At 42.3% G+C, this 27,178-nt stretch overlaps 1 protein-coding gene across 2 annotated transcripts in view; it reads left to right on the top strand.

Annotated features, from left to right (window-relative positions):
* The first annotated feature begins 12,823 nt into the window (after nucleotides 1–12,823).
* Nucleotides 12,824–27,178, top strand: part of LOC149467553 (ferric reductase 1-like) — a 65,341-nt gene continuing 50,986 nt past the window's right edge. Inside the window, exon 1 of one of the 2 annotated variants that reach the window (XM_089671570.1) lies at nucleotides 12,824–12,967. In XM_089671570.1, coding sequence (XP_089527696.1) covers nucleotides 12,965–12,967 — 3 coding nt within the window. In that variant the 5' untranslated portion in view covers nucleotides 12,824–12,964. The remainder of the gene's footprint in view (nucleotides 12,968–27,178) is intronic. The other variant, XM_089671569.1, reaches the window with a different exon arrangement.

Raw genomic sequence — 27,178 nt, 5'->3', positions numbered from 1 at the left:
ATGAAATTCTTTGTAGTACGATTTGAGCCCATTCATTTTGTATGGGCTCAAATCATACTGCAAAGGTATTGATTTCGGTATAGAGAGCTCCGTATTGGTGCAACCCTAAATGTATTGCAGACCTCTGCACTGTAGTGAGATGCATTACAGAAAATAGTACATACACCTTTTTAAGGCATTAGCTAGCCCATTAAAATGAATGGGCTGCCTTAAGGTAATGCACATTACCACACAGCATAAAGCCCAACAACATACAGTGCTCATCATAAATGAGTACCTTTTGAAAAGTAAGATTTTAATCAATATCTCAATAAACACAAGAACAATTTCCAAAATTCTGACAAAACTGAGGTTTATAGAACATTTGTTTAGCTCATTACATGAAACTAAGGTTAATAATATAACATAGATTACAATATCTTCAGTTTTACTCAAATTAGTTGATGCAAAAATGAATACATCCCACAACAAATCCTACAACATCTAGTATTTTGTATGACCTCCATGATTTGTAAGGACAGCACCAAGTCTTCTAGACATGGAATGAACAAGTCGGTGACATATTGCAATATCTATCTTTTTCCATTCTTCAAGAACAACCTCTTTTAGAGCCTGGATGCTAGGTGGAGAGTGACGCGCAACTTGTCTTTTCAGAATTCCCCATAGGTGTTCGATTGGGTTCAGATCAGGAGACATACTTAAACACTGAATCCCTTTCACCCTACTCTTCTTCAGAAATGCAACAGTGGCCTTAGATGTGTGTTTTGGATCATTGTCAAGTTGAAAAAGTGCACGACGACCAAGGGCATGGAGTGATGGTAGCATCTTCTCTTTCAATATAAAGCGGTACATCTGTGAATTCATGATACATCAATGAAATGAAACTTCCTGACACCAGCAGCACTCATGCAGCCCCACAGAAGAACACTGCCACCACCATGTTTCACTGTAGGCACCATACATTTTTCTTTGCACTTGTCACCTTTGCGACCCCATACAGTTTTGAAGCTGTCAGTTCCAAAAACATTTATCTCTGTCTCATCACTTCAGAGTACAGAGTCCCAGTAGTCTTCTTCTTTTTCAGCATGGGCCCCGGCAAATTTTACTCAGGCTTTTTTGTGTATGAGCTTTAGGAGAGGCTTCCTTTGTGGACGACACCCATGCATGCCATTTCTCTGCGGTGTACGCCGTATTGTGTCACGGGAAACAATCACCCCAGTTTTGCTTTCTACTTCTTTAGCTAACTGCACTGAACTTGCATGGTGATTTTCTTCAACCCTTCTCATCAGAAGACTCTCCTGTTGAGGTGTTAATTTCCGAGGACGGCCTGGACATCTTTATGAGATGGTTGCAGTTCCAGCTTTGTTAAATGTTTGTATCACTTTTGCTACAGTATTCTGACTGATATGTAAAGCTTTGCTGATCTTCTTGTAGCCTTCACTTTTCTTGTGTCAAGAAATGATTTTATTTCTCAGGCCTTGTGACATTTCTCTTCCATGTGGTGCCATTGCTGACAGCATGAATTGGGAAGGGGTTTTCTTTGTTAAGTAATGTCCTTTTATAATCAACTGTCTGCTGGACACCTGTTTAATGAATAATTAGACTCACCTGTAGCTTGTTAATTAGGATTTTGTTGTCTAAAATGTAGCTTTGCTCCTAAGACTTTCATTGGGGTGTATTCATTTTTGCAACATGGTCTTGAACAAATTTGTGGGGAAAAATACTTTTTTGTGTGTGCAAATTAAAGAATCTTGTTTGCAATCAATGGCCCACATTTGTGGGAGTATTTTGTAGTATAGTGTCCCATAGAAAATGTAGATTCTGAAAGGAAAGCAAAGGTTTTCTGACAAATATGTTGGGGTGTACTCATTTATGCTGAGCACTGTATGTATGCTAATAGAACCAATCCACTTCTACACTCACTAGAGTGGTGCTAAAAACAAAATGTAACTAAAGATGCTAAAGATACTCAATCACACACACATAAAAAACAAGTAAAAAACAGTTGACCCTGAGAATAAAATAATATAATAGCATAGTACATTCAAACAATACCCCGGTATACCCCAAGGTACAAGAGGCTACACTAATAGGTAAATCTATGGTTCATAGTGTGTCCCTCAAATGAAACTGGAGAGTCAGATGTTATTCAGGCACTCCATCCATGGATTCCAGATCTTGTCAAATATTCCTGAGCATGAAAGACTTAAAAAGGTAATTTAGTATTCTGGCAGGGCCTCACTAATCAGCAAGAATGAGGGTTGAGAGTCTCTTTAACAAAGAAGTATGGCTTTGTGAGCGTAGAGACACATGTAACAATACATAGCTGTAGGACTGATTTTAGAAATATATTCATCCATAAGAAAAGTATTTCTGGTGAATATAAAGCTGGAAAGGCTAGGTTTGCCTGACAAAAGGAGTAAATGTTTGATCAGTGGGACTGAATTTGGTGAATGACCAAAACACGTGAAACGGGTACAGATATCTGCCGTGAACATGAAGGCATATTTTAGCAAGCGTTCTGGCACTCGACAAAACTGTGTCGAGTTAAATTTTTAAATAAAGACAAATGTCTTCAAGTGTCTCAGTAAACAAATTAAAAAACACCCTGTAAATGAAAAATTACAATTCTTCCTAGCCCAACGGGTGGGGAATCTAATCTTTGCTCCCTTACTAGAAGTGCTACTGGAATGAGAATGCAACAATTCTGGGTATTTAAGATTCCTACAACCCCTCCAGGCCACTACGTCACCGGTGCTACAAACAGGTGTTTTTTTCACCTGTGTGCAAGAGGTCTAAAGGTTTGGGCTTATTGTATTTACATTTTTTTTAATTTAACCACCTGACAACCGCTCACAGTAAATATACTGTGAGCAGGCGGCGGATGCAGGCACAATCACTTTTATGTACAGGATTGGCCTTCTTCCAGGTATGACCTGTGCTATAATTGGACGCAGGATGAGTTTGGCAGCTGATTTCAGCTAATGATTTTGGCTGACGTCAGCTGATCACCTGTGACCAATCACACAGAGTTCTGTGTTTAAAAAACACAGAACTCTGTACAGTGAACAGCGATTTGGCTGTTTTTTCTCCCTGAAAAGCTGGGAGAACAAAACATCCATATAGTAAAGTAAACGCAGCACATATTATACATTGTTAGGCACACAATTAATCCATTGATTGCCCCTAGATGTTAACTCCTTCCCAGCCAGTGTCATTAGTACAGTGACAGTGTACAGCATTAACACCAGGGAGAGAAGATGGCAGGTGAAACCAGCGGTGGTGGGGACACAGCTAGACCGAGGGATGGGTAAGTGGCTGTATTTTAAAAGTCAGCAGCTACAGTTTTTGTAGCTGCTGACTTTTATTTTTATTTTTTTCAGGTGGAACTCCACTTTAACATGCATTGAAGAGCATGGTGATGCATTGTAACACATTGAATGTTCCATTTTCATAAAACGCACACCTGGCTTGCTACTATGTTGAGCCTGTGTTGAGCAATGCAGTCCAATGAACTTGGTGAGAATGAGCCCTTAATGTCTGTAACCTAAGCCATAGGTTCACTTTAATGGTTCAGGAGACATGGAAGATTATGCATATAAAAAGCGTGACGCACAGGTGGCACTGCGGTATAAGATGTCTAGTAGCACTGAGTCTTTTTCCTAAACACAGGGAACTATTTGATGTTCTACACATGGGAAAAAAACAAGTATTGTAAACACATGACAGCATTCTCCAGAGATCACACTGAAAGTCAGAATACCTACAATGACTCAGCATTCTGTAACTAATTATAGACTGTACTGACTGTACCCACTGCAAACTTGCAGAAACATAAAATAAACACGGGGATTTCACATTACAAAACCCGTGATGAAAGGAGTGGAAGGGTGTACTCGAGGAACAATAGATACTGACAAAATGCATAATATGATTTAACAGCAATCATTCAAAGACATTTGATACATGTCTATATAGTTTTAAAATAATGTGACTTATAAATGGTAATGAAAAATAACATGAAAGGATTAGCACCATTGTGCCATATTCTCATGAATGAGATAAGCGTTCTGCTTTCTTCAAAAGCATGAAAGCATACCGATGCAGTGCTACCCCTTAAGAGCCGCTGAGTATTTTTGGGTTCCCTATCTGTTCCCTGTCTGTACTGAGCCTTATTTGGATGCACAGCCCCTGCTGACACTATTGTAAAATCCTGACCACAAGAACCCCCCTGAAACATAAAGTAATCACACAGTTTAAGGTGAACCAATACTCTGATTGTATTGAGATCAAAGTTAAAATAGTAGAAGCACAAAAGAAATAACAGTAAGCATGTACAAAAGTTAGACACTGAAAAGCTCAGCCAAATGATCAAGCACAGTACCACTGTAGTACAAACCCAAAATGTCCTGCAGGGCCAGAGTTTAATCGCCAATTCCCACACTGAGATGTTTTTCCCGAAATGATCTGAAATAGGCTATGAAGAGTTTGGGTTAACTCACTTTTAGGTTCTCAATGACTGGGAACAGAGTTTAACTCTAAAGATGGATATTTAAGTAACAATGTCCCCTTTAGTATCACTCCAGAGTATGAAAATAACTCTTCTGCGTGCTTGTTGGGGCCCTAGTTGGTGCAAGTTAACCTTGAGATTATTTTTGTTTGAAAGCAAGATTTACTGAAGAAGAAAAAGTACAGTAATATGAAAATTCCAACTGATTGATGGTAGTGGAACTAGAAAGGGGTCACCTTGTGGAAGCAGGTGAAGGCAAAGATTGATAGCAGGTGAAGTCCTGCATTCAGCACAATGGGGGGGTGACACAAAAGCTTTAGGTCGCAGTACTGAATTGGGCTAAGAAGTCTGTGTTTCAAGTGGTAGACTGTGATGCAAAGTGTACTGCACCGATATAACTGAAAAAAACAGCAGGACATCTGGTAGCTGAAGACAATTTGGGTTGTGGAACCCTCTTACCAAGTCTGTAGTCCTAGCAGGGTGAAGAATTGTCTCTTGGTTGGAGAACACCTTTGTCCTCTTGGTCCCTCTGAGAACGAAACGATACTGGTCTCAATTCCATGATCTGTCTGCCTGCAGGTTTGACTCTACTGCTTGTCACCAGCGATCTGTAGTCCTTCCTTCCGGCTCTCCGATGTGATCTGATCCAGCCTAGACCCTCTGAGTGCCATGCCCCATCCAGCACACATCCTCACCCTCACACAGTCTTGCTCCTCCCTCCAAAAAGTTCACAAGATTCTGATTATATAGGCTCCCGCCCGTCTGCCAGCTCCTCTGGGAAATTTAGTCTGCTTTCTGTCTGTCTAGGCACAGCAGTCCTGCCTTCAGGGCACAAGTTCAACAATGCTTTGCTATACTCAAGTCTGTAACAGCTAAACATCGTCATCTTGTGGTCAATCAATATTCTGCAAACATTAACAATGCAGTGTGTTACAAAAACATTACATGGTATTGCCAACAATAATTATATTTACTTTTAAAAATGGCATTTCCTCTTTACCAAACATGTATTCCAGGTACTGAATGTGATACAGGTTAATAAGTTGTGCAAAGGTGTGGACTGTGCATAAATGCTGAATATAGAATTAATGTGGGTAAATGATGCAGGTGAATAAGTGGTGAAAAGATGGTGAGGGTGTATGTGAAGGGAACAGATGGTATCTATTGAACAAGCCAAGCTTTTTACAAGTAGAACATGTACATCTAACTGGCTAAAATAGTAGATAGTTAAAGTGGCTGCAAACCTTTCCACACACCCAATGAAGTGAATGGCTTGATGATACACAGAGATTAAACAAATCATCTTACAGAAGCTTACCTGTTTGTCTGCTTTTTTCTCTTCTTTACATTTGTTCAAAGTGCTGGATTTATAAAGTTTGTCTGAGTGTTCTGAAAAAAGGGAGCGGAGAGTTAAAGTTACACTCTGTAGAACTCAGTGAGGAGATATCAGGTACCTTGTTTGGAAGCCGAGTTGATGAGAGGGCTTCCCTTGCGGGTTTGGTCCGAGCAGCCCTGAGCGGGGAACTCCACTGACAGCTGAAATGTGAATGAATGTTTCACTACTAAAATACCACATGACTTAATAATATAACTCGTGGTATTTTAGTAACTGAGCGGTATCTTACCACATACTCAGATGTGGAAAGATACCGCTCAGTATATTGTTCGCTTTGTGTTCGAAGTTCACGGTCGAACATTCTGTAGGTTCAGGTGTTTGACCGCGAACCGAACAGGGGGGTGTTCGGCCCATCACTAATCACGGGGAGGCTGAAGAGCATCCAGCAAGTAGCACACCAGGGTATCCTTTAACTAGGCAGCTTGGTACCAATGCATGTGGACATGCTGCTGGTGCACACAGATATGCTTACATGTCAATACACACTGGATACTAACCCAGGCTTGTATGTGTTCTGCTACATGTTCACGAGCATTAACTGCATGGGAATAAGCATTAGTAATATAAGTTTCCTGACAGGTAAGTTCTGAGATCTGATTGGAGGGAAGAGACACACCCCCTTCACACAGCTCACAGGAACAGAGTTGAGGCTGTCAGTCTGCTGGGGCTCCCTCCCCTGTCACCATTTTTCTCTTGGTGTCAGGAAACTTGTCAGAAGTGATTTATGCTGATAGCAGAGAAATGAAGCATAATGAAATGAAGAAATGACACTCAGTGCTCTCAGTTGAGACAAGTACACACTATGGACGGATATGCTTTGTTCATATTTCATGTCTGAGGTTTACAAACACTTTAAGTGCCACCATGGGCGCACTGGTGATGTAAAAGTAGTTGCCCTCTTTTAGCACTGGGTTTGTTTATTGGGGTCAAATCCATTGTATTAACATTTTAATGCTTGTGTCCTCTGCTGAATACTGCATGATCCATTAGCAGCATTGCAAGTAGGAGGTCATACTCTTGAAATCTGTTAGCCATTTATTTATTTCAGGTACTTATATAGCACCATCAATTTACATATATATATATTGTACATTCACATCAGTCCATAACCCTCAAGGGTTGTACAATCTAAGGTCCCTAACTTACATTCATACATGCACATATTAGGGCCAATTTAGACAGGATCCAATGAACCTACCAGCATGTCTTTGGAGTGTGGGAAGAAACCAGAGTACCTGGAGGAAACCCACGCAGGCACAGGTAGAACATGCAAACTCCAGACAGGTGGAGCCGTGGCTGGGATTCGACCCAATGATCTGAGTACTGCCAGGCAGAAGTGCTGACCATTTAGCCATTGTGCCATGGTGATACCAGTCAATATTCTTGGTGTTGTAGATGGACATTGTCAGTGAGGGATTACATTTTTACATTTTTCAAACTGAAAAAAAGGAAAAAAAAATACCAGCATTTTACTATAGGTAACATCTTTAGTGAAAGGATGGCCTGTGAAGGACCTAATACTTATGTGTCCTGTCACCAGCACCACCAATCTTTGGTTTTCAGTGTCTTGTAGTATAGTGATGAGAGCAAGGATCATTGTTGTGGCTGGAGGACAGGTAAGAATTAGTCCTTTTCATTACCATAACCCCCTTTTTTAAACTTTTTAAGTCTAGCAAAGGAGTTGCTTTAAACCTGGGATTAATTTACTAACTCTTAAACCTCTTTATACTGTTCACATTCAGTGTATCCACTGTCCACATCTGTGGTTCCCTATTTGTTTTTTTGTTTTTTTTGTTTTTTTAATTGTCCAAATAAATGGCCACTCCTGTCCATCCTGTGGTTTGAAGCCAATGATGAGCCATTACTATGGTGCATCTGGAAGGTTGTGTCTTCCAGATGCACCATAGTAATGGCTTCCAGATGCACTTTATGAAGTTTTGATGTGGTGGTACAAAAATAAGACATTTTTTCCTTTGTTCATCTGTCTCGTGGGTCAGATCATTCTGTGGTGCTTTTATTACATTTAAGGTGTTCTTTTTCATTTCCAGTTAAAGATGAACAAACTAATGACAAAGTGGAATAACCAGTGATGGAGTTTAAGTGAATGGCATACACCCTAACAAGCGTCATCGAAATATTTAAGACATACTAATCATTTTTACCTGCAGCTACCTTGCCATGATTGTCAAAATATGTGAAAGCTAGGAGTAGTTCTGCATCACAGGGGCAGCTGTGGCAACATTAGAGCCCGTTCACACTATTGCATTATATGCACTGGTGTGTGGAATGTCTGTTATGCCTTTCATTAACCTGTGCTGCTTTAGGACAGCCTATTTATTTGATAGGGCTGCCTAAGGCCGGCCATACATGGGTTGAAATTCAACTGATTTTTCGTCCGAAAATCGGACCTAAGAATAATCAGCTGATTTTTGCTCTGTTAGTGGTTCAATGGCACCAGCCGATTTTCGTGGTTCCTCCCCTTTGCGGTGATCGGGCAAGTTGGAAAATTCGTGAAAAACAACCGATTTTCGATTCAATGATGTTCAAATCATACGATCGTTTTTTCCGAAAAGAATATGCGCATGAGTCGTGACCTGGAAGGAACAGAAGTTTTGCATGTTATATGGGGTGAACTTTATTATTATTATTATTATTATACAGTATTTATAAAGCGCCATTAGTTCGCTCAGCGCTGTACATTGCAATGGGAGACAATACATGAGACAGTACAATAACAATACAATGTGATACACGAGGGGTTCAAGGGCCCTGCTCTTTCGAGCTTACAATCTAGGAGACTTTATGACTTGGTCGGCCGATTTTCGAAATCAATGATGGCATCATAGGATTACTGAGTGAACGACGTTTCCGATTTTCAGACAAAAAATCATTCGGATTCGAACCATGTATGGCCTGCATAACACACCAACAAAGGTGCATGCAGTATTTCTGGCAGCACAGTTTTGGAGAATTACTGAAATTGGCGCAATCAGAATCTGGTGCAGCTGTGTATGGCAGCCAATTAGCTTCTAACTAGTTTGTTCAATTTGGCTTTGAAAAAATAATTTGATCCAGGTTTGCCAGGGTTAGTGTAAGGCTCAAGGTAAGGGTTAGAAGACAAGCTTGGGGGCAAAGGTCGGTGGTAAAGGTCATGCTCAGTATACTTTGGGTAGAGTTAGTTTTTTCTTATATTTAAATTAGTATCAGTGTCAGTTAGTTTCACTGTTAGTGTGTTTTAGGCAGGATAACAAAAATGCAAAAATGCGCACAGTAGTTTTTGGATCCTACTATCAATGCAAACAACAACTAACCTACACATATGTGTTATCGCTGTGATCTTCAGGAGCAGACAAATTCATTTTGGGTTGGTCTTTGGTGATAATTATGGTAATAGCAAGAAATATACAGCTACGTTTAATAGAAGTTTTTTTTTTTACTATTTTGGGCCAGTTTCCCTTTGATAATAAAAAAAGTCAGAAGATATCTGTTACAATTTACCACCATAAGAAATCCAAATTTGTCCTGAAAAAACAAGGTGTAATCCACCTATATAAAGGTATAATACACAAAGTAGCTACAATGATATGTACCGTTTTACTAACACATGTCAAAGTTGCAAAACTGTGCTTAGGTATTAACATTTGTTTTACCCTCAGTCACTAAGGGGTTAAGGGGGATGGTCAGGGGCAGTAAAACTACTGCTCAACCTCCCCTAACTGCAAGTATAAACAAGGCCTTACATTGCTGATGTCTCAGTTATAGTGGTGGTTAGTGTAAATCTTCTCTTACATTGGTAGTCTCTGTAAAATCCTCCCTTACATTGGTGGTCTGTGTAAAATTCTCCATTTCATAGGTGGTAAGTGTAAACTCCCCCCTTTACATTATGGGTCATTGTAAATTCCTCATTATGTTGATGGATAGTGTACAATCCTGTTACATCATACATGTTAAATTGTTACTGTTACATAAATGCTTCTATTACATTGGTGGTCAACCTAATTCCCACCTTACATTGGTGTTCAGTGTTGAATCCCCAGTTACATCGGTGGACAGTATACGTAAATGCTTCTATTACATTGGTGGTTGACGTAAATCCCTCCTTACATTGGTGGCCAGTATATGAATCCCACCTTACATTGGTGGTCACTGTAGAAATCCCCTGTTAAATTGTTGGTTGGTGTAAAATCCTGTTATGCCAGTGGTTGGTGGTGTAGGGTCCTTCTTTACAGTGTAAATACCCCCCTTCCTATGGTGGCCATTGTAGGGTCCCTCCTTACATTGGTGGCCAGTGTAAATTCCCCCTTAGACAAAAAAATGGAAACACTACATGATTTGTAGGTGTGACAGTGACGTCCGGTTTCGTGTTCAAAGCGAAAGTGATGTAACATTCATTTTCTTCCGCTGTGTGATGAGACACCTAGCTAACAGGTGGGAAACCTCACTTTCATCATTCACTGCAAGCCCTGCTAGTAATACGGAGTCATCTCAGAGCTTATGGAGCTTCAAAGAGGGCAAATTGTTGGTGCCTGCTTAGCTGGTGACTCTGTGACTGAAGTTGCCAATTTATTAGCTGTGTTATGAGGTTCAGTATGAAAGGTTATGATGGCATATACAGTTTCTGGGAAAACGTCTGATAAGCATAAGCACAGCTGACATGGTCAACTGACCGAAAGAGACAAAAGGACATTTCACAGGATTGTGACCTGCGATAAGAAAACAACAGCTGCAAAAGTGACTGCAAAGCTCAATCTCAGTCCCTTGAAGACTGAGATTGAGCTCTGTAGTCACTTTTGCAGAAGTTGTTCAACTGTTCTAAAAATCATTGTACTATTCATGTTGATGCTTTATTCAAATGTTTCATATAATTTTATATATTTGTGGTGCTTACTCCAATAGGAGCTGCTGGAATTTGCCCAGGTTTGTCCCCAATAGATTGCCCCGCAGCCAGGCACATGAACACAGGTGCTTTTCCTCAATAACCAGTCTATTGGTGTAATTTATGTTGTGTTTTTATTTTTGGAGAACGTGGATAGGGATGAGGGAATTTAGTTGGATACTCCAAAAACAGAAACTATGTACAAATTGGGGACAGTGAACTCCTTTCTGTAAGGCTAAAGCAGAACTCCTTGAATGTAGCAAACTGTGGAAATCCAACACAGGCTTCTTTCTTTCTTTAGAGCAGGGGTCTCCAAACTTTCTAAACAAAGGGCCAGTTTACTGTCCTTCAGACTTTAGGGGACCATACTGTGATCAGTGGTAGTAAACAATGCCCCATCTTTGGTATTAGGGGGAGAAATAGTGCCCCATTTTTGGTGTCAGTGGGAGGAATAGTGCCCCACTGTTGGGGTCAGTGGGAGGAATAGTGCCTCGTTGTTAGGATCAGTGGGAGGAATAGTGCCTCTTTGTTGGTGTCAGTGGAAGGAATTCTGCCCCATTGTTGGTGTCAGTGGAAGGAACAGTGCCCCATTGTTGGTGTCAGTGGCAGGAATAATGCCTCAAAGGCCAGACAAAGGCAAGCAAAGGGCTGCATCTGGCCCCTGGGCCACAGTTTGGAGACCACTGCTTTAGAGCAACAAGAACCGAGTTCCTTCACAATGAACTAAATAGACTACGCTCTTCGGACATCAGCTGCTGTCCCCTTTAGCTAACACTTACAGCTGACTTTCCAGCACAAGAGGCATGTGGTGGCAGCCACCCAAAAAAGTCTCTAAGCTATCTCAGCAGTCTGTACTCACAAAATGTCCAAGGACAGCTGGTTGCTTAATTCCAACTTTCAAGCAACACTTTCCTCCACTGACACCAGACTAGATCTTCAGCAGATAGCCCCTCAGTCAGCTTTCTGTAGCTTCAGCATCCAGGCCCTCAGGTCACCCACCTGAGGCATCTTGAACAGCAAGCACATGGCAGTATTACCTTGGAGGGCAGACGGCCTCCAGGATGGGCTGATCCTCAGCAGGAAAAGAACTCAGTGTGCTCAAAGAATATATACAGTCTCCCAGCAGCCTTCAGGGCCCTGCTCCATGGGATTGGCCAAGGCTGTATAAATATTCATGCTGCCATCTGCACTCCACACCTATCATCCAGAAAGTTCAACTGGACACAGGACAGACCTAGCTAATCAATTGCAGCCACACGGAATAGAGTGAGGCAGGCTAAACTGACCTGACAAAAAATACACACAGCTCCAATGAACACAGGGAACCAGCATTAAATATGATGAATCCTAGCACCTATCTCAGAGGGTGCTACATATTCATTTATATAGCACTGTTACCATCATTGAATTAGTGGTAAAATAACACAATAATACAAAGATGACTACCAATATTCAGCTTTAGGCTCCATGCACACGGGCCATTTTAATAACGCTGGTAACATTAGCTGTGTAAAGTCACATTAGAAACGTGGGTTTTTCAGCTTTTTTTTTGTGTTTTTGCATTAGCATTTAGCCTCAAAAAAAAATTGGGGGCAAAAAACATCCAAAAATGCTGGTTAGGTTTGTTTTACTGCGTTTTGCCACATCTTTAAGCTTTAGAGCATTTTTACAGCTAAAAAAACTCCTCTAGCAACCCACTAGTCCTGGGTTTTTTTTCCAGCCAAAAAATGTCCCAGCCAAAAAACGTTGATTACAGTCTATGTGTGCATGGACACATAGGATAACATGCTGGGAGGGGGGGGGGGTTACTGGCTGTAGAAAAAAACATCAAAAGCCAAAAACAGCAGCTGTAAAAATGCCCAGTGTGCATGAGGACTTAGGTATGTAATGTAGAAAAAGCCAGTTATCCACCTGGGGATATTTAATCTTCATTATATTAAGTAGAGCCTGTCAGGTCCCTCCCAGAAGAGATCTTGCCTCTCATGCCGTGTAATTGCAGTATGCTTTAGCTTGGTTACGTACCCAATAAGCCAAACTAGATATAGGTGGCAATGACACATCTGTGTTGTGTTATAGATGACAGCGTGTTCTGCTTGAATACATTTGGAAATCAGCAGCAGCAAAGAGTCAAGATGCCTACCTTTACTTGAAGAAAAGAATAACAGTTTTTTTCCCAGTTGGAATGGTGAGTTTCAATACTTTTTAAAAACCATATCCCTGGTGCCCAACTTGCAGCCCTTTAGCACTCATTTACTCATGTGGTTGGGGATGGGGGGTGGTAAAAACACACCTCTGAGTTTTTTTCACTGCCCACCAACTGCCCCTTTTTAAGATGCTAAGGCAGCAGATGTGTTTGTTCACATGCCATGGTTGCAATGCTTTGCTTCAAGCAAACAGGGATACATTGCAACTATCCCATAGTGGTGTGCAATGCACAGGGTTATGGTGCATTGGCATTTACAGGGCTGAAACAGATGGTGAGGGGGCATTGTATCACCTCTTCACCACCCATCAAAAACCTCTGAAAAGCAATCTAAATGAAAATTGATTTTCAGAGATGTGGCAATTTAGTCACATGGTTAAACCTAGCCTTATTTTGCAGCTCTTGTACACATCAGTCTGTTTTCCTTACCAAGGTATTTTTCTTAACAAGGTGCTTGTTTGCCTGTGTCCATGTGCAAAGTGAGTCTGTATTTATTATAGGTGCTTATATAGCGCTGTCAATTTTCTGCAGCACTTTACATATATATCATACATTCACATCAGTCCCTAACCCTCAAGGGGTGTACAATCTAATGTCCCTAACTCACATTCATACATACACATACTAGGGACAGTTTAGACAGGATCCAACCTACCAGCATGTCTTTGGCGTATGGGAGGAAACCCATACAGGCAGACCATGCAAACTCCAGGCAGGTGGTGCCATGGTTGGGATTTGAACTAATGACTCTAGTACTGCCAAGTGGACATGCTAACCATTTAGCCACAATGCTGCTGCTGTATGGAAGTGTTTTTATAATTATTAATCATCTTCTGCACCTGCAGGGTTCTAATGAGGTAAACTGCAGGATCTGCATCCCTTTAGGGCCAGTTCACACTACATGCAGTACAGTGTGTTTGTTATTTTTCTGTATGAAGAACACATAGAGCAACAAGCATTTGATATAAGTATCATGTAAATTTTAAAAATATACAAATGTAAACCACGGGGCCCCACACAGCCAACCTAACAGGGTCCTCCTCCTTAAAACAAAAAGAATAAGAAAAAAAAAACAGTTCACTATGCTTCATCTATGAATGAACACTGTGAGTGATCAATACCGATCACTCATTGTGTTCATTCAGGAAACAAAGGGGTTGGTAACATATTTATCAGGCTCTTACCCCACTCTTCATCCTCAAGTATCCTATTGTGTGCTTGCAGCTGCCAGTGGAAAGAAGCAGAGGGAAGCTGGCAGCACTGTGGAGGTGGGGGCACACAGGGGGGCCTGGGCAGTAGGGGGAAACGTATAGTGCAAAGGGAGGGTGATGGGGATGGTGGGGGGAAATTACTGAAACTGATCCCCTGTAGGGTTTTCTCTGCAGCAGCTGCCAGCAGGAAGGAGAGGAGAAGAAGCCAGCTTTCAGTTGCTGCAGAGAGAGCCATACAGGGGATCGATTCGAGCAATTGCCCCCCTCGCCATGCTGATCACCCTCCCGCTGAAATACAGGAGGTCTGGTGGTACCCCCTTATCAACAGCCCTGCTGACATGTGTGGGGTAATAAGGGCATGTTGGGAAGGAAATATTATATTTGTGCTGTTGTGTGTATCTGTAGCTGTTCAAAGTGAAAAATGTTTTATAACAGCCTTAATGAAGTTTAGAAAAACGCCATGGGGGAGATTTACTATAACTGGTGCACTCAGAATGTGGTGCAGCTGTGCATGGTAGCCAATCAGATTCTAACTTCAGCTTGTTCAGTTAAGCTTTGGTAATAAAACCTGGAAGCTGATTGGTTTCTATGCAGAGTTTCAACAGATGTTCCGTTTTTGTCAATAACCCCCCATGTATCTTAAAGTGGATCTTCACCCTTTAAAACAAGTTTGCTTCTGTCCACCCCCACTACATAAATAAACTTTTTTAGCTTGTTTGTTCATAGCACTGTTTAATTGGGCAACTATATTGCAAATGAGGTTTAATGTTGATAAATGTAAGGTTATGCACTTGGGCGCTAAGAATATGCATGCATCATACATACTAGGGGGGTACAACTGGGGGAATCAGTGGTGGAGAAAGATCTGGGGGTTCTGGTAAATCACAAGCTTAATAGCATGCAATGCCAAGTTGCGGTTTCTCAAGCGAGCAAAATCCTCTCTTGTATTGTATAGATTGAAGTGGAGGGGGAAAAGTGGAGAGTGTAGGCATGCTGGAATCCTCACTGGGTGCAGTTAGTAAGAGTACACATTGAATTCATTGAGGATATCCCACTGAGTGGAGCCCACTGCTGGAACTTGTTACTGGCAGTGGACTCCCGGACTTCAGTTCAGATCCGCGAGAGCCCAGGACTTACTTTATAGACCAAGTTGGTTCCACAGAATCCGGGGCGGTTGAAAGGTACACATTCACTAAAGGAGATAGGTGGAGGGCCTAGTAGCACGTCATCATGAGGCTGCACTTGAACCCAGAAGATCCAGCAGCCTCCTGATGACATCACAGGGGAACATAACGGTGTGGGACTTGAGTGGCAGCTGCAGAGAAGAGGATCTCAGCAGGACAATGCTGGACCCACTGGGTGGGTGGGTGAGTACCTGAATTGAGGACAACCCAGCATCAGGTGGGCAGGAAAAAAAACTTAATAGGGGGAGGTTCCTCTTTAGTGACTAATCATTTTAAAAGATTTAAACAAAAGTAACAAATTATAATTATATAATGTGTATGTATTAGCTATATAAATTGGCACTTGAAAAATCCCAATAGCCTGAAGAGTATTTGTTGAGATTAATAATGTGGATGTGGTGCTCTACCTTGTGAGGCCAGCTACACTGTTTGCTGTAAAACGAAAAAATGTTGGTGGTTTAATACTACATTAAAGCCAATAATAAAAGAATACATTGCACCTGACTCCAATTTTTGTAATAGTGACTTATGCCTTCCTGAGAACCCTTTGCCTGGCCTGAATATTGCAGAGACAATCACTTAAGCCGATGGCTGAACTCACAAAACACTTGGCATCCATGAATACCTTTACTGCATATGCAATAAACTTGGCTTCGACTCAAAAACTCCACCAATGCTTCAATGCCAAAACCCATCCAGCAATAATAAAAAAAAGACCACCTGCAAGATGATGAACCAAGCATATACTGCACACACATATTAAATCTAAAAAATCGTATTTATTCATAAAACAAAACAAAAAAGAAAATATATATAGCAACCCCATTTATATAAAATACTTTGGCCAAAGGGACAAAAAAATAACAGACCAGTACCCTCCTGCTCGTTTTGCAAAAAAATTATATTATCCTACCCCTATCAGTGGGGTAGTTACATATATTACACCACCTGCAGGACCTTTAAAGACAGAATAATGCAAATCCAGTTCTAAAGAGGCAATATACAGCATTAATCTCTTGATGTGGCATTTGGTAAAAATAGATCTTACAGTTATGTTCAAAATAATAGCAGTCAGACATCACTAACCTGATCAATCACTGTTTTTGGTAGAAATGATAATTCTACATGGCAAATAATTTACTAGCAGGTGTAGCAGAGTAATAGAAATCCAACAGACCCAACAGTCATGACATGCATGCTGCTGATTCTGTGTAATTGAATCACTAATTGAAAGGGGCATGTTCAAAATAATAGCAGTATGGAGTTCTATTAGTGAGGTCATTCATTCTTTGAAAAACAGGTGGCAATTATTGCCCTTATTTAAGGAAGGAAGGCAGAAAATGTTATACATGCTGGTTACAGTGCATTTCTCTCTGAAATTCTGAGGAAAATGGGTCGTTCCAGACATTGTTTAGAAGAACAGCGTACCTTGATTAAAAAGTTGATTGAAGAGGGGAAAACATATAAAGAAGTGCAGAAAATGATAGGCTGCTCAGCTAAAATGATCGCAAATGCTTTAAAATGGCAACCAAAACCTGAAAGATGTGGAAGAAAACAAAAAACTACCATTCGAATGGATAGAAGAATAGCCAAAATGGCAAGGACTCAGCCAACAATCAGCTCCAGGAAGATCAAAGAAGGTGTAAAGTTACCTGTGAGTACTGTTACAATTAGAAGACGCCTATGTGAAGCCAAGCTATCGGCAAGAAGCTCCCGCAAAGTCCCACTGTTGAAAAAAAGACATCTGCTGAAGAGGTTACAATTTGCCAAAGAGCACATTGACTTGCGCTTAAGAGAAATGGCGCAACTTTCTTTTTGGGTCTAGTGGCCGGAGACAGTTTGTCAGACGACCCCCAAACACTGAATTCAAGCCACAGTACACTGTGAAGACAGTGAAGCATGGTTACACAAGCATCATGATATGGGGATGTTTCTCATACTACGGTGTTGGGCCTATTTATCGCATACCAGGGATCATGGATCAGTTTGAATACATCAGAATACTTGAAGAGGTCATGCTGCCTTATACTGAAGAGGAAATGCCCTTGAAATGGGTGTTCCAACAAGACAACGACCCCAAACACACCAGTAAACGTTCAACATCTTGGTTCCAGACCAACAAGATTGACGTTATGGAGTGGCCAGCCCAATCCCCGGATCTTAATCCAATAGAAAAACTTGTGCGGTGACATCAAAAATGCAGTTTCTGAGGCAAAACCAAGAAATAGAGTACTGTGGAATGTAGTCCAATCATCCTGGGCTGGAATACCTGTTCACAGGTGCCAGATGTTGGTTGACTCCATGCAACACAGATGTACAGCAGTTCTCAGAAACAGTGCTTATACAACTAAATATTCATTAAGTGATTCAAAGGAAAGCAAAATCTTCAAACATTTTTCAGTTTATATAGTGAATGTTTGAGTTTGTAAAGAAGAATACAAACACTGCTATTTTTTTGAACAGTCTAATATTCACTTTTCTTCATTTTTTTAGAGGAACAACACAAATTTGATATATTTTTCTTCATGTTTTGATTTGGAATAGAATGTGTAGTGTTCCCAATGCATTTGTGTGTATGAAAATAAAAGCTATTAGAAGGATTTTGAGCTTTATTCACTTTTTTCAACACACTGCTATTATTTTGAACACAACTGTATATTGAGACCACCCCATATGGGGTCTCACATCATATAACAAAAAGTTGCCACAATTATTAAAGATGTAAACACTTCAGCCCCTGAGATGTACTGGTATGTTGCTAGGTTGAAGTTGTTATACCAGCTGCAGGCATCATCCCGGTATCTTTTTTAGAGCCAGTGATGCTCTTTCATGTAAAAACAATCCTAACAGTTAATTAGCCACTGGATTACTTTTACAGGCGGTGGAAGGTCGTCCCCTCTTCAGATGCTTTTAAAGGTAGAGAAGAGATCTGGGGTCTAATAGACGAGATAGAAGAAATGTTTTTATCCTTTGTGACAGCAATAAAAGTGATGTAAAAATTTTTTTAAAGGGACACTGCAAAAATATATATATTTTAAATAAAATCAATTTTTAAAACATGTTAAATCGTCCCTGTGCCTGCATGCAAAGCTGAATTCATACAGTATGTAAGTTGCATATGTAAATGGTCTTTGGACCACCCATGTGAGGTATCGCCGCAAGCGTTATAGCTAGAGCAATAATTCTAGCACCAGACCTCCTGACTAACGCTAAACTGGTAACCTTTAAAGGGTTTTTAAGCATCACCTATGGAGATTTTTAAGTACCTTAGTTTGTCACCATTCCACCAGCATGTACAATTTTAAAGCGGAACATGTTAGGCATCTATTTAGTTGGCGTAACATCATCTTTTATATTTTTCCAAATAAGTAGGTATTATAGTTTGTTTTTGTGCATTAAATTTTATTAAGTTGTAATTTTCCCAAAAAATGTGTTTGATAAACTGTTGCGCAAATACCATGTGACATAAAACATTTCAACACTCAGCATTTTATTCTCTAGGACAGATGTCAAACACAAGGCCTGTGGACCAAATCCGGCCCACCAGGCCATTTCGTCTGGCCTTCACACGCAGGTTTTTTTTTTCTGCCAAAACATGGCAGAACTCTGATCTGCAGCCTCCGGCTGATCTTCCTGCAAGTGAGAGAGAGACACGGAGCTGCCTACACTGGTAGGAGGAACTAGAGCTGGGCTTGGCAGGTGAGATATGCAGAAGCTTTTGGGGGAAAAGAGATGAGGGCTGTGGAGGAAGATGTGTGCAGAGGTGGATGGGGGAGAGTGGTGCATAGGTCAGAGCTGAGGAGGGGTGAAAGTGAGATGTGGACAGCCTGCGAAAGACAGCAGGACCCTGCACACTGTGCATAGCACACCCCTAAACCCTGCATTCTGTACATAGCACATCCCTAAACTCTGCACATAACACACTCCTGGCATTTATTGCCTCTTTAAGATCCTCCCACTGTTACTGCAATTTGGCCACACCCACCATTTGATGCGGTCTTGCAGGGGAGGGGGGCTTGGTTAGTTTTCTGCACCTATTCTTTGAGAAAAAAAGCCCTGGATAAATGTATACAGACTTACAAATGCAATGGCCCAGTGAGGGCAACTAGAAAACTGATGCGACCCACGATGAAATTGAGTTTGACACTCCTGCTCTAGGGCCTCTGCTTAAAACAATATATAATTTTTTGGGGTTCTAAGTAATTTTCTAGTAAATAAATACTGATTTTACGTGTAGGAGAGAAGTATCAGAATGGCCTTGGTCTTCAAGTAGTTCATCAAACCACCAATAAATTTCTCCTTATATTAGATCTGTTTTTGATAAAATTGTCCTCAGTCAATGCACAAGTGTGAGCCTTTTAGAGCCTGTACGGATTATTCTGTGTCCAGCAAGTTGTACATCATAAGTAAGGCAGGTCAAGATTTATAAAGGGGGATGGTATTATTGTAATGGCATTCCATACAGTATGTAATGAATTTTCAATCTAACTCAGCACAATGAACTTTTATTATCCATCACCACTTAGACTTGACTTGACCGCCAACTGAAGTTGAAAGTTACTTCTCATCCCTGAGTGGCCACATCTATACACCAATGAGATGCTTTCTATAAAATCTTAGTTGGTTCATCACCAGGAAGGTGGTCTTTATTTATTATTGCTGGATAGATTGTTTGCATTAAAGCACGGAGCAGAGAGTGGTGACTGTCAGTCATCACTCTGTACTCTGCTCCAGTGCTCATTGGAGAGGGCGGGAGCGCCTCTGTGGAGTGGCCTGGAGCGGCTGGCTCAGGTTCTCAGTGACTCTCTATGGCACTCTGGTCAGGAATCTGGGTGGATCCCAAAATTATTGTCGGGATCCTCTCAGAGACTGGAGTGGGCCTGTGACATCAGCCAAAAAAAACTTTAGCCTACTGTTGGCTAACTGGATCACAGGAGTGAGAAGCATGACCAAACAAGCTTCTCTTTTAATAATATCTACTGTAAATCCTGTATTCATACAAGGTCTGATATGCATTAAATGTATGTGAGGTGATGTGTATTGACACCTGTTTTAAAACACATTGCATTGTGTTTATGTTAATTGCTTTTACATGTTATATTGGTGTGAAGGCATTTTTTGTTCATAGCAGCAGCCTACATGTAATGTTTTGTAACACATTGAAGCACTACATTAAAATACAGCAGGCTCCATTTTACAAAGCACACATCAACACAATGGGGTTGATTTACAAAAACTAGAAACCAATCAGCTTCCAGGTTTTGTCAAAGCTTAATTGAACAAGCTGAAATTAGAAGCTGCACCAAATTTTGCACTCTCTGGTTTTAGTAAATCAACCCCAATGCCTGGCTTGCTACTGAATAGAGCCTGTGTTGACCACTGCAACCCAACATTTGTGGTGTGAATGGGCCCCTTAATGTCTGGAACCTGGCCACAGGTTTGCTTTAAGGTTTCTGGAAACATGGAAAGTCATGCATATAAAAAGCTGACGCACAGGTGGCACTACGGTAGTAGATTTCCAGTAGTACTGAATTTTCCTTAACATAGTGCACTATTTGATGTTCTACACATGGGGGAAAAAAAACACATGACAGCATTCTTCAGAAATGATTCTGAAATACTGAATACCTACAATGACTAAGCATTCCTCAACTATAGACTGTACTCACTGAACCCTCCTTAGACCTGCAGAAACATAAAATAAACCCGGGGATTTCACAACACAGAACTAGTGATGGAAATGTCATAGAAGCGTGTACTCAAGGAACAATAGATATTGACAGATTGGTTAATATAATTTAACACAGTAATCATTCAAACACAATAAAAACATGTCTACAGATACTTTAAAAATAATGTGTCCTATCAATGTTAATGAAAAATGTAGTTAAAAATAACATGAAGGCATTAACTGCATTGTGTCATATTCTCAAAAGAATGAGAAAATAAGATAAGCATTGTGCTTTCTACAAAAGCCTAAAGTCATACATCTAACATTACAGACGCATTACATGGTGATGCCAAACATAATTATATATATTTTTAAAAAAGCATTTCCTCTTTATAAATCATGTAATGATCGTAGCAGATGTTAGTGGGTGGTAGGGAGTGAATGTGAGGCGGGAAAAGTTGTGAAAAGATGCTGAAGGTGAATAGGTGGTAAATAGGTAATTCAGGTGAATAACTAGTGAACATAAAATAAGGGTGGATAAATGGTGCATGTGAATAAGTGGTGAAAACATGATCAGGGTGTATGTGAAGGGAATAGACGATGAGGATAAATATATGATCAGAGTTACCATGTGGAAAGGGAGAAAAGATGGTACCTTTTTTTCTTTTTAAAAATATTTTAAAAAAGGTTGGGTACCCATCAGGCACAGCGGGCATTTGCCCAGTGGGCCGAGCCAGTTCAGGGCCAGTATAGCAGACAGTGGCCTCACAGGCTTGCCTTTCCTCGGTGGTGATTGCTGCCCATGATGGGAAGTGACGGGGATTACGGCAATGCCAGATATTTAGAGGGACAGCAGAGGAGGATGCTGCAATTACTACTCTGGCTGGCAGCCAGGGGCAGACTGACCATTCGGGCAGTTCCTGGGGGCCCCATGAGAGGTGGCTGCAGCTCCCACAACCTGTGGTCTGCACTCGTCTGGAGTTGCTAGATGTCTGCTGCCTTCACATAGGCAACTGTGCACAGTCCGGAGTTGGACAGCTTTGTCCATGGAGGGGGTGGCATCTAACAGTCCAGCACTGGATAGCTACACAGAGGAAGGTGGCTCCTAGTCCTCATCATGGCTGTCTTTTAATCTGTGTCCATGAACCTATTGACAATGGTAAGTCCCTGGGAATTGTGAACGCAGGTTACCATTAGCAGCAGCAGCTTACATACAGAGTGCTGGTTCTCGGCTCCCACTGCAAACACCTGACCTTCCCACCCCATCATTATGTCACAGTGTACTGTGAAGTCCACAATAGGAAAAGTCCCCAGTCCCCGTGAGGGGCGGAGATTCTGTGAGGCCGTGTATATGAAACCCTCAGATCAGATTAATTATGATTATTTTGTCTGTGATCACCACCCCCCTATCCTATTTCACCTTCATACCACAAGGCCAGCTATGGGAACAGAACGTTTTTAGGGAATCCATTTACTGGTGCAATCTTCATCAGATGTCTTTGTTAGACTGTGTATACCCAGCACATGAATGGTAATGCTGTAGCTGCTACACTATCACGGGTAGAATAACCTATGAAGATTGCACCAGTAAATGGGATCCCTTTAAGACTAGGTTCACACTTTGTTTCCATGGCTGGCCTTGTAGCAGGAAAGTGTGATGGAATAGGGGGGGGGGGTTGATCATAGACAAAATAATTGATTCTGAGAGTTTTGCGATAGAACAAACTTTCTGCTTTTTCCTATTTTTCCTTTCACACAGGTAGACGCTGCTCAGTGGATGCATGTGGATAAAAGGTCCATGTCCTGTCCTGGCTGCGTCCATGTCACGCTTATGCAATGCAGACACAGTCACAGCCTGCTGTTCTCTATGGGGCGGTCAGATGTAAACAGACCTCCTGTTCTTTTGCATTTGACTGTCATCCAATCCGTCAGACGGATGGGAAACACATCCCAAGCCATCTGGTTTTATCACATGGGATGCAGGCAGGTGTAAACAGACAGGTGGTCCATTTACATCAGACCGCCCCATAGAGAACAATGGCATTTATGTGGATATGATTCTGTTTGTGTGTGTGTGTGTGTGTAAATGCAGAGGGGAGAGGAGGGCAGGTGTATTTATGTGGAGGTGTGTGTTTCCCCCTCCCATCCACCCAATGATTCTTCTGTCTTAACTCCCCACCACCCCAACATTTTAGAGTGGGTCTAAAATGTCCAAGACCTATTTTTTGTACCAGTCCTGGCCTGGTACCCATTGAATGATACCAGCTTTTTACTAGTAAAACATGTACATTTAACTGGCTAAAATGGTAGGAACATATTTGCACCATGGACCGAAGTGGTATCACAGTCTGGAGAGGAAGTCGGGGAAAAACTCAGTTTCTCTGTGGTTTCCTGGTTCCTAAAGGCAGCATTCTGGTTGGCTATGCTGCATCCAGGAAACTTTTGGCAGCCATCTTTGGGTCAGCAGAGTCTTTATAAGTCCCTGCCCTCAGGTTTTGGCGTGCATTTTGCAAAGCAGTTATGATCGGCAAGGAGCACCCGCCTGTAAGGGAAAGTGATAGCTGTAGGGAAAAGTTCCTGATGAGTAGGGCCAGCCTAGGGACTCGCAATCCTGTACTGTAGCCTCTCCTTTTGGATCGGACTGGTGGATAGACACTATTGGTGCATCTTTACCTGCTCTGCCAAGAACTGAACTGTGAGTGTTACCCTTAGCGGTATTCTCCTTCAGGGGTTGTTTGTAGTTGGTTTTTTTTGCAATAAAAATTCTAGTTTACGAACAGCTGAACTCTGTGTCTTTACTGCCCCTGTATCCCTCTGCACTTACCCACACTTGGCGGTATTCGGGAGGATATGTCCCTTGCAGCGGGTGCGGAAGGAAGAGTGGGCTCCAATATGGCTCTGCTAGGATAGACCTTAGCCCTAATACCAAAGTTTAATGGCTCAAATATCCCCTTGGCAGAGTTGGATGAGAATGCCGTGTGCCTGTAACAGGTTCTGGCCCAGCTGGTGCTGGACCTGGCTATTAATGCCTTAGAGGATGATGCCCGCCACGCGTTGATGGTGCTGCCAGAAGAGGAGCAAGTTACCTTAGGACAGTTTGTATCAAATATGCAGAGCCTGTTTGGGGAGAAGATACTGATTCCAGAACTGAGGTGAAGGTTCTTTGTAAGGAAACACAAGGAGGATGAGAAGCTCACACATAATGCAGTTGCCATGCTGAACCTCTGGAAATGCCTGGAAAAGAGGGATGAGCATGGCTGTGCTGACATCACTGATTCAGACCATACACTAAGGAACCAGTTCATAGCTGGCATGAAGGTTGGTCCCGTCCGGAGAGCCCTGCTAAAGAAAGTTAAGGCTCAACCTACCACCTCCTTCCATGATGCTGTGGTGGATGAAGTTGCATGGGAACAAGAAGAGATGGATACAACGATGCCAACCAAGAAATATGAACCTGCATATCTCAAGAAGGAGATGCTGGCATCTATGCCCCTGTCAGCCGTGCAAACTGCAGAGACAAAGCTAGCTCAGGATGTGGCCACCTTAAAACTGGAGATAGCCTCCTCTAAAAAGGGCTCACTCCAGACTTATAGGGTCGAGAAACCAATTTGCAGGGACCCCAAGGAGGACCAGAAATGCTGACGGTGTGGCAGTTATGGTCATGTATTGAAGAACGGTGGGCAGTATGCATCCAGAAATTCTTCCAGACCGTTGTTAAACTGATAACTCCAGGGGCAGAAGAACTAATGACTCCAGGGAGCAAGTCAGAGGACATGGTCACATCAAGCTCAGTGGTATCCACTCTAGTCAATGGGCAAGAAGTCCCATGTCTTATTGACACCAGGTCTGAGGTCACTGTCATGAAGTATGTTTTTATGTGTAGAGAATTGGAACATGGAAAACGATTAGACCCCTGTTGGCTGTCCGTTAGAATAGTCAATAATCTACCCACCCTGGTCAAAGACATCATTTGGGTTAGCATCCAAAATCGAGGACCAGGTGGTGGAGCAGGTTGGATTAGCAGTTACCCACAGCCCAGTTAATCCTGCAGTGCCTGTTGTGTTGGGCCTGATTGTTTTGAAAGACCTGGAGTTACCTCACCTGTTGGTCAAATACAAACATTCCGGCCCATGGGTCTGTAGCTGCATTCTACAAGCAGTGTGGCTTAAAGTGCTCCAGGCTTATGAGGCCCAACGTAGGGCAACCAAGAAACAGCCAGAGCAAGCAGAAGTGGTCCGTACACCTCTCAAGCAAAAATTACTCTTAGCAGCCCTGCAAGAGGTGTTCTGGTCCAGGGGCGGACTGACCATTTGGAAACTCGGGCACTGGCCGAGGGCCCGGGGTCAGTAGGGGGCCCCATGAGATGCCCCTGATACCTTTTTCGAGTTTGGGCAAGGACACAGGGGCCCCATGATCCCCTATTGCCTGGGGGCCACATGAGTTGTCAATCCACCCCTGGTCTGGTCACTCCTTGTTGGGGCTTATCAGAAATTACAGAGGGCCACTGCTATGGTTAAACCCAACAGGGGTCCTGTGATGCCAGGGGAATGGCTGGTGGGCCATACCCTGTCCAAAGTCCACCAGAGAAAAGTCTTAGTGCAACTCACCAATCTGGGAACAACACCAATCGCGCTGCCTAGGCATGCCACCCTGCTTAATCTCTGTGTGGTACCTAGTCACTGCATCTCTGAAGTCCAACCCAGGATGGAAGCAGTCTGCGTCCTTCTACAGGCAGCTATGGCATCTTGGGACGAGACCCAATAAAAGTCAATACTGGAACAGCTGGACATTTCCTTCAAAGACTTTTCTCTACCCCATCAGTGGCTGCTTCTTCAGCTGCTGGAAAAAGACCTTCTAGTGTTTGCCACCAGTTGAGAAGATTACGGGTTCACCAAAGCCACTGTGCCAAGAAGTCAAGAATATACTCTGGAACATGCTACAGAGTGGAGTGATCCAAGAAAGCTAGAGTCCTTGGGCCACCCCTACTGTTCTAGTGTGAAAAAAGCATGGCAGTCTAGGCTTCTGTGTGGGCTAACATATACTCAATGCATACACCCACAGGGATGCCTACCCACTGCTTCAGGCTGAAGAATCCTTAATGGCCCTTGGACAAGTCATGTTCTTCTCCACCCTGGATCTGGGAAGCGACTATTGGTAAGTCCCGGTGTTGGACCAGGACCGGGAAAAATGACCTCCTTCATCACACCCCTGGGGCTGTTTGAGTTTAATCATATGCCCTTTGCTCTCATCAACACCCCCAGCACTTTTCAAATGGAAAGCTGTCATGGAGACTTCAGTTTCAAGACTGTGTTAGTTTACCTCTATGATATCATCTTCTCCAAGACATTTGAAGAGCATGTAAAACATCTGGACGGGGTGTTCCCCGCTTGACTCAATACAGACCAAAACATAAACCCAGAAAATGCCACATGATGAGACAGAAGATACAGTACTTTCGGAATGTCGTTGAGGCCAAAGATATTCTCCAGACCCAGCCAAGGAACAAGTTGTCCAGGGATGGCACCCTCTACAAACTGAGCTGTGCTCCTTAGGACTAATGGGGTACTAGTGGGGTTCATACTGAAGTTTGCCCAGATAGTTGCCCGCTTACCCATTTGCTGAGCAGGCACAGCACCCAAAAAAATTGGACCTCTACCCTTTCTTCAGGCCCAATGGCATGACCCCCAGCAGCAAGCCTTGGAGACGCTAAAGCAGAGACTGACTTCCACACCATTGCTGGTCTATGAAGACTACACCCATCCTTCTAGGTATGTATGGGTGGCAGTCTTTAGGGTGTGGGTCCTGATCCAAGTGCATGATGGCCAAGAGAGGGTGATTGCTTATGCCAGCTGGAGCCTAAAGAACCCTCACAATTACGGCTCTTTTAAGCTTGAGTTACTCACCCTGGTTTGGGCCATCACCAAGAAATTTGTGGAATATCTCAGGGTAGATCAAACTGAGTCACTAGTTTGGGGATACTCCTTCTTTCCCTGCATGTTGAATTGGGTGCACGAAGCTTGTCAGGAGTTAGAAAGTTGCAATATACAGAAGACTCCCTCTGACAAGAAAAAGCCATGACAAACACCACCTCTGAACCTTTTGAATTTGTGACCATGGACTTTTTGAC

The sequence above is a fragment of the Staurois parvus genome, unplaced genomic scaffold (assembly GCF_062004578.1).
Source record: "Staurois parvus isolate SC_StPar_1 unplaced genomic scaffold, SC_StPar_1.0 ptg000106l, whole genome shotgun sequence".
Lineage (NCBI taxonomy): Eukaryota > Metazoa > Chordata > Amphibia > Anura > Ranidae > Staurois > Staurois parvus.
This window is presented reverse-complemented; position numbering and strand designations above follow the sequence as displayed.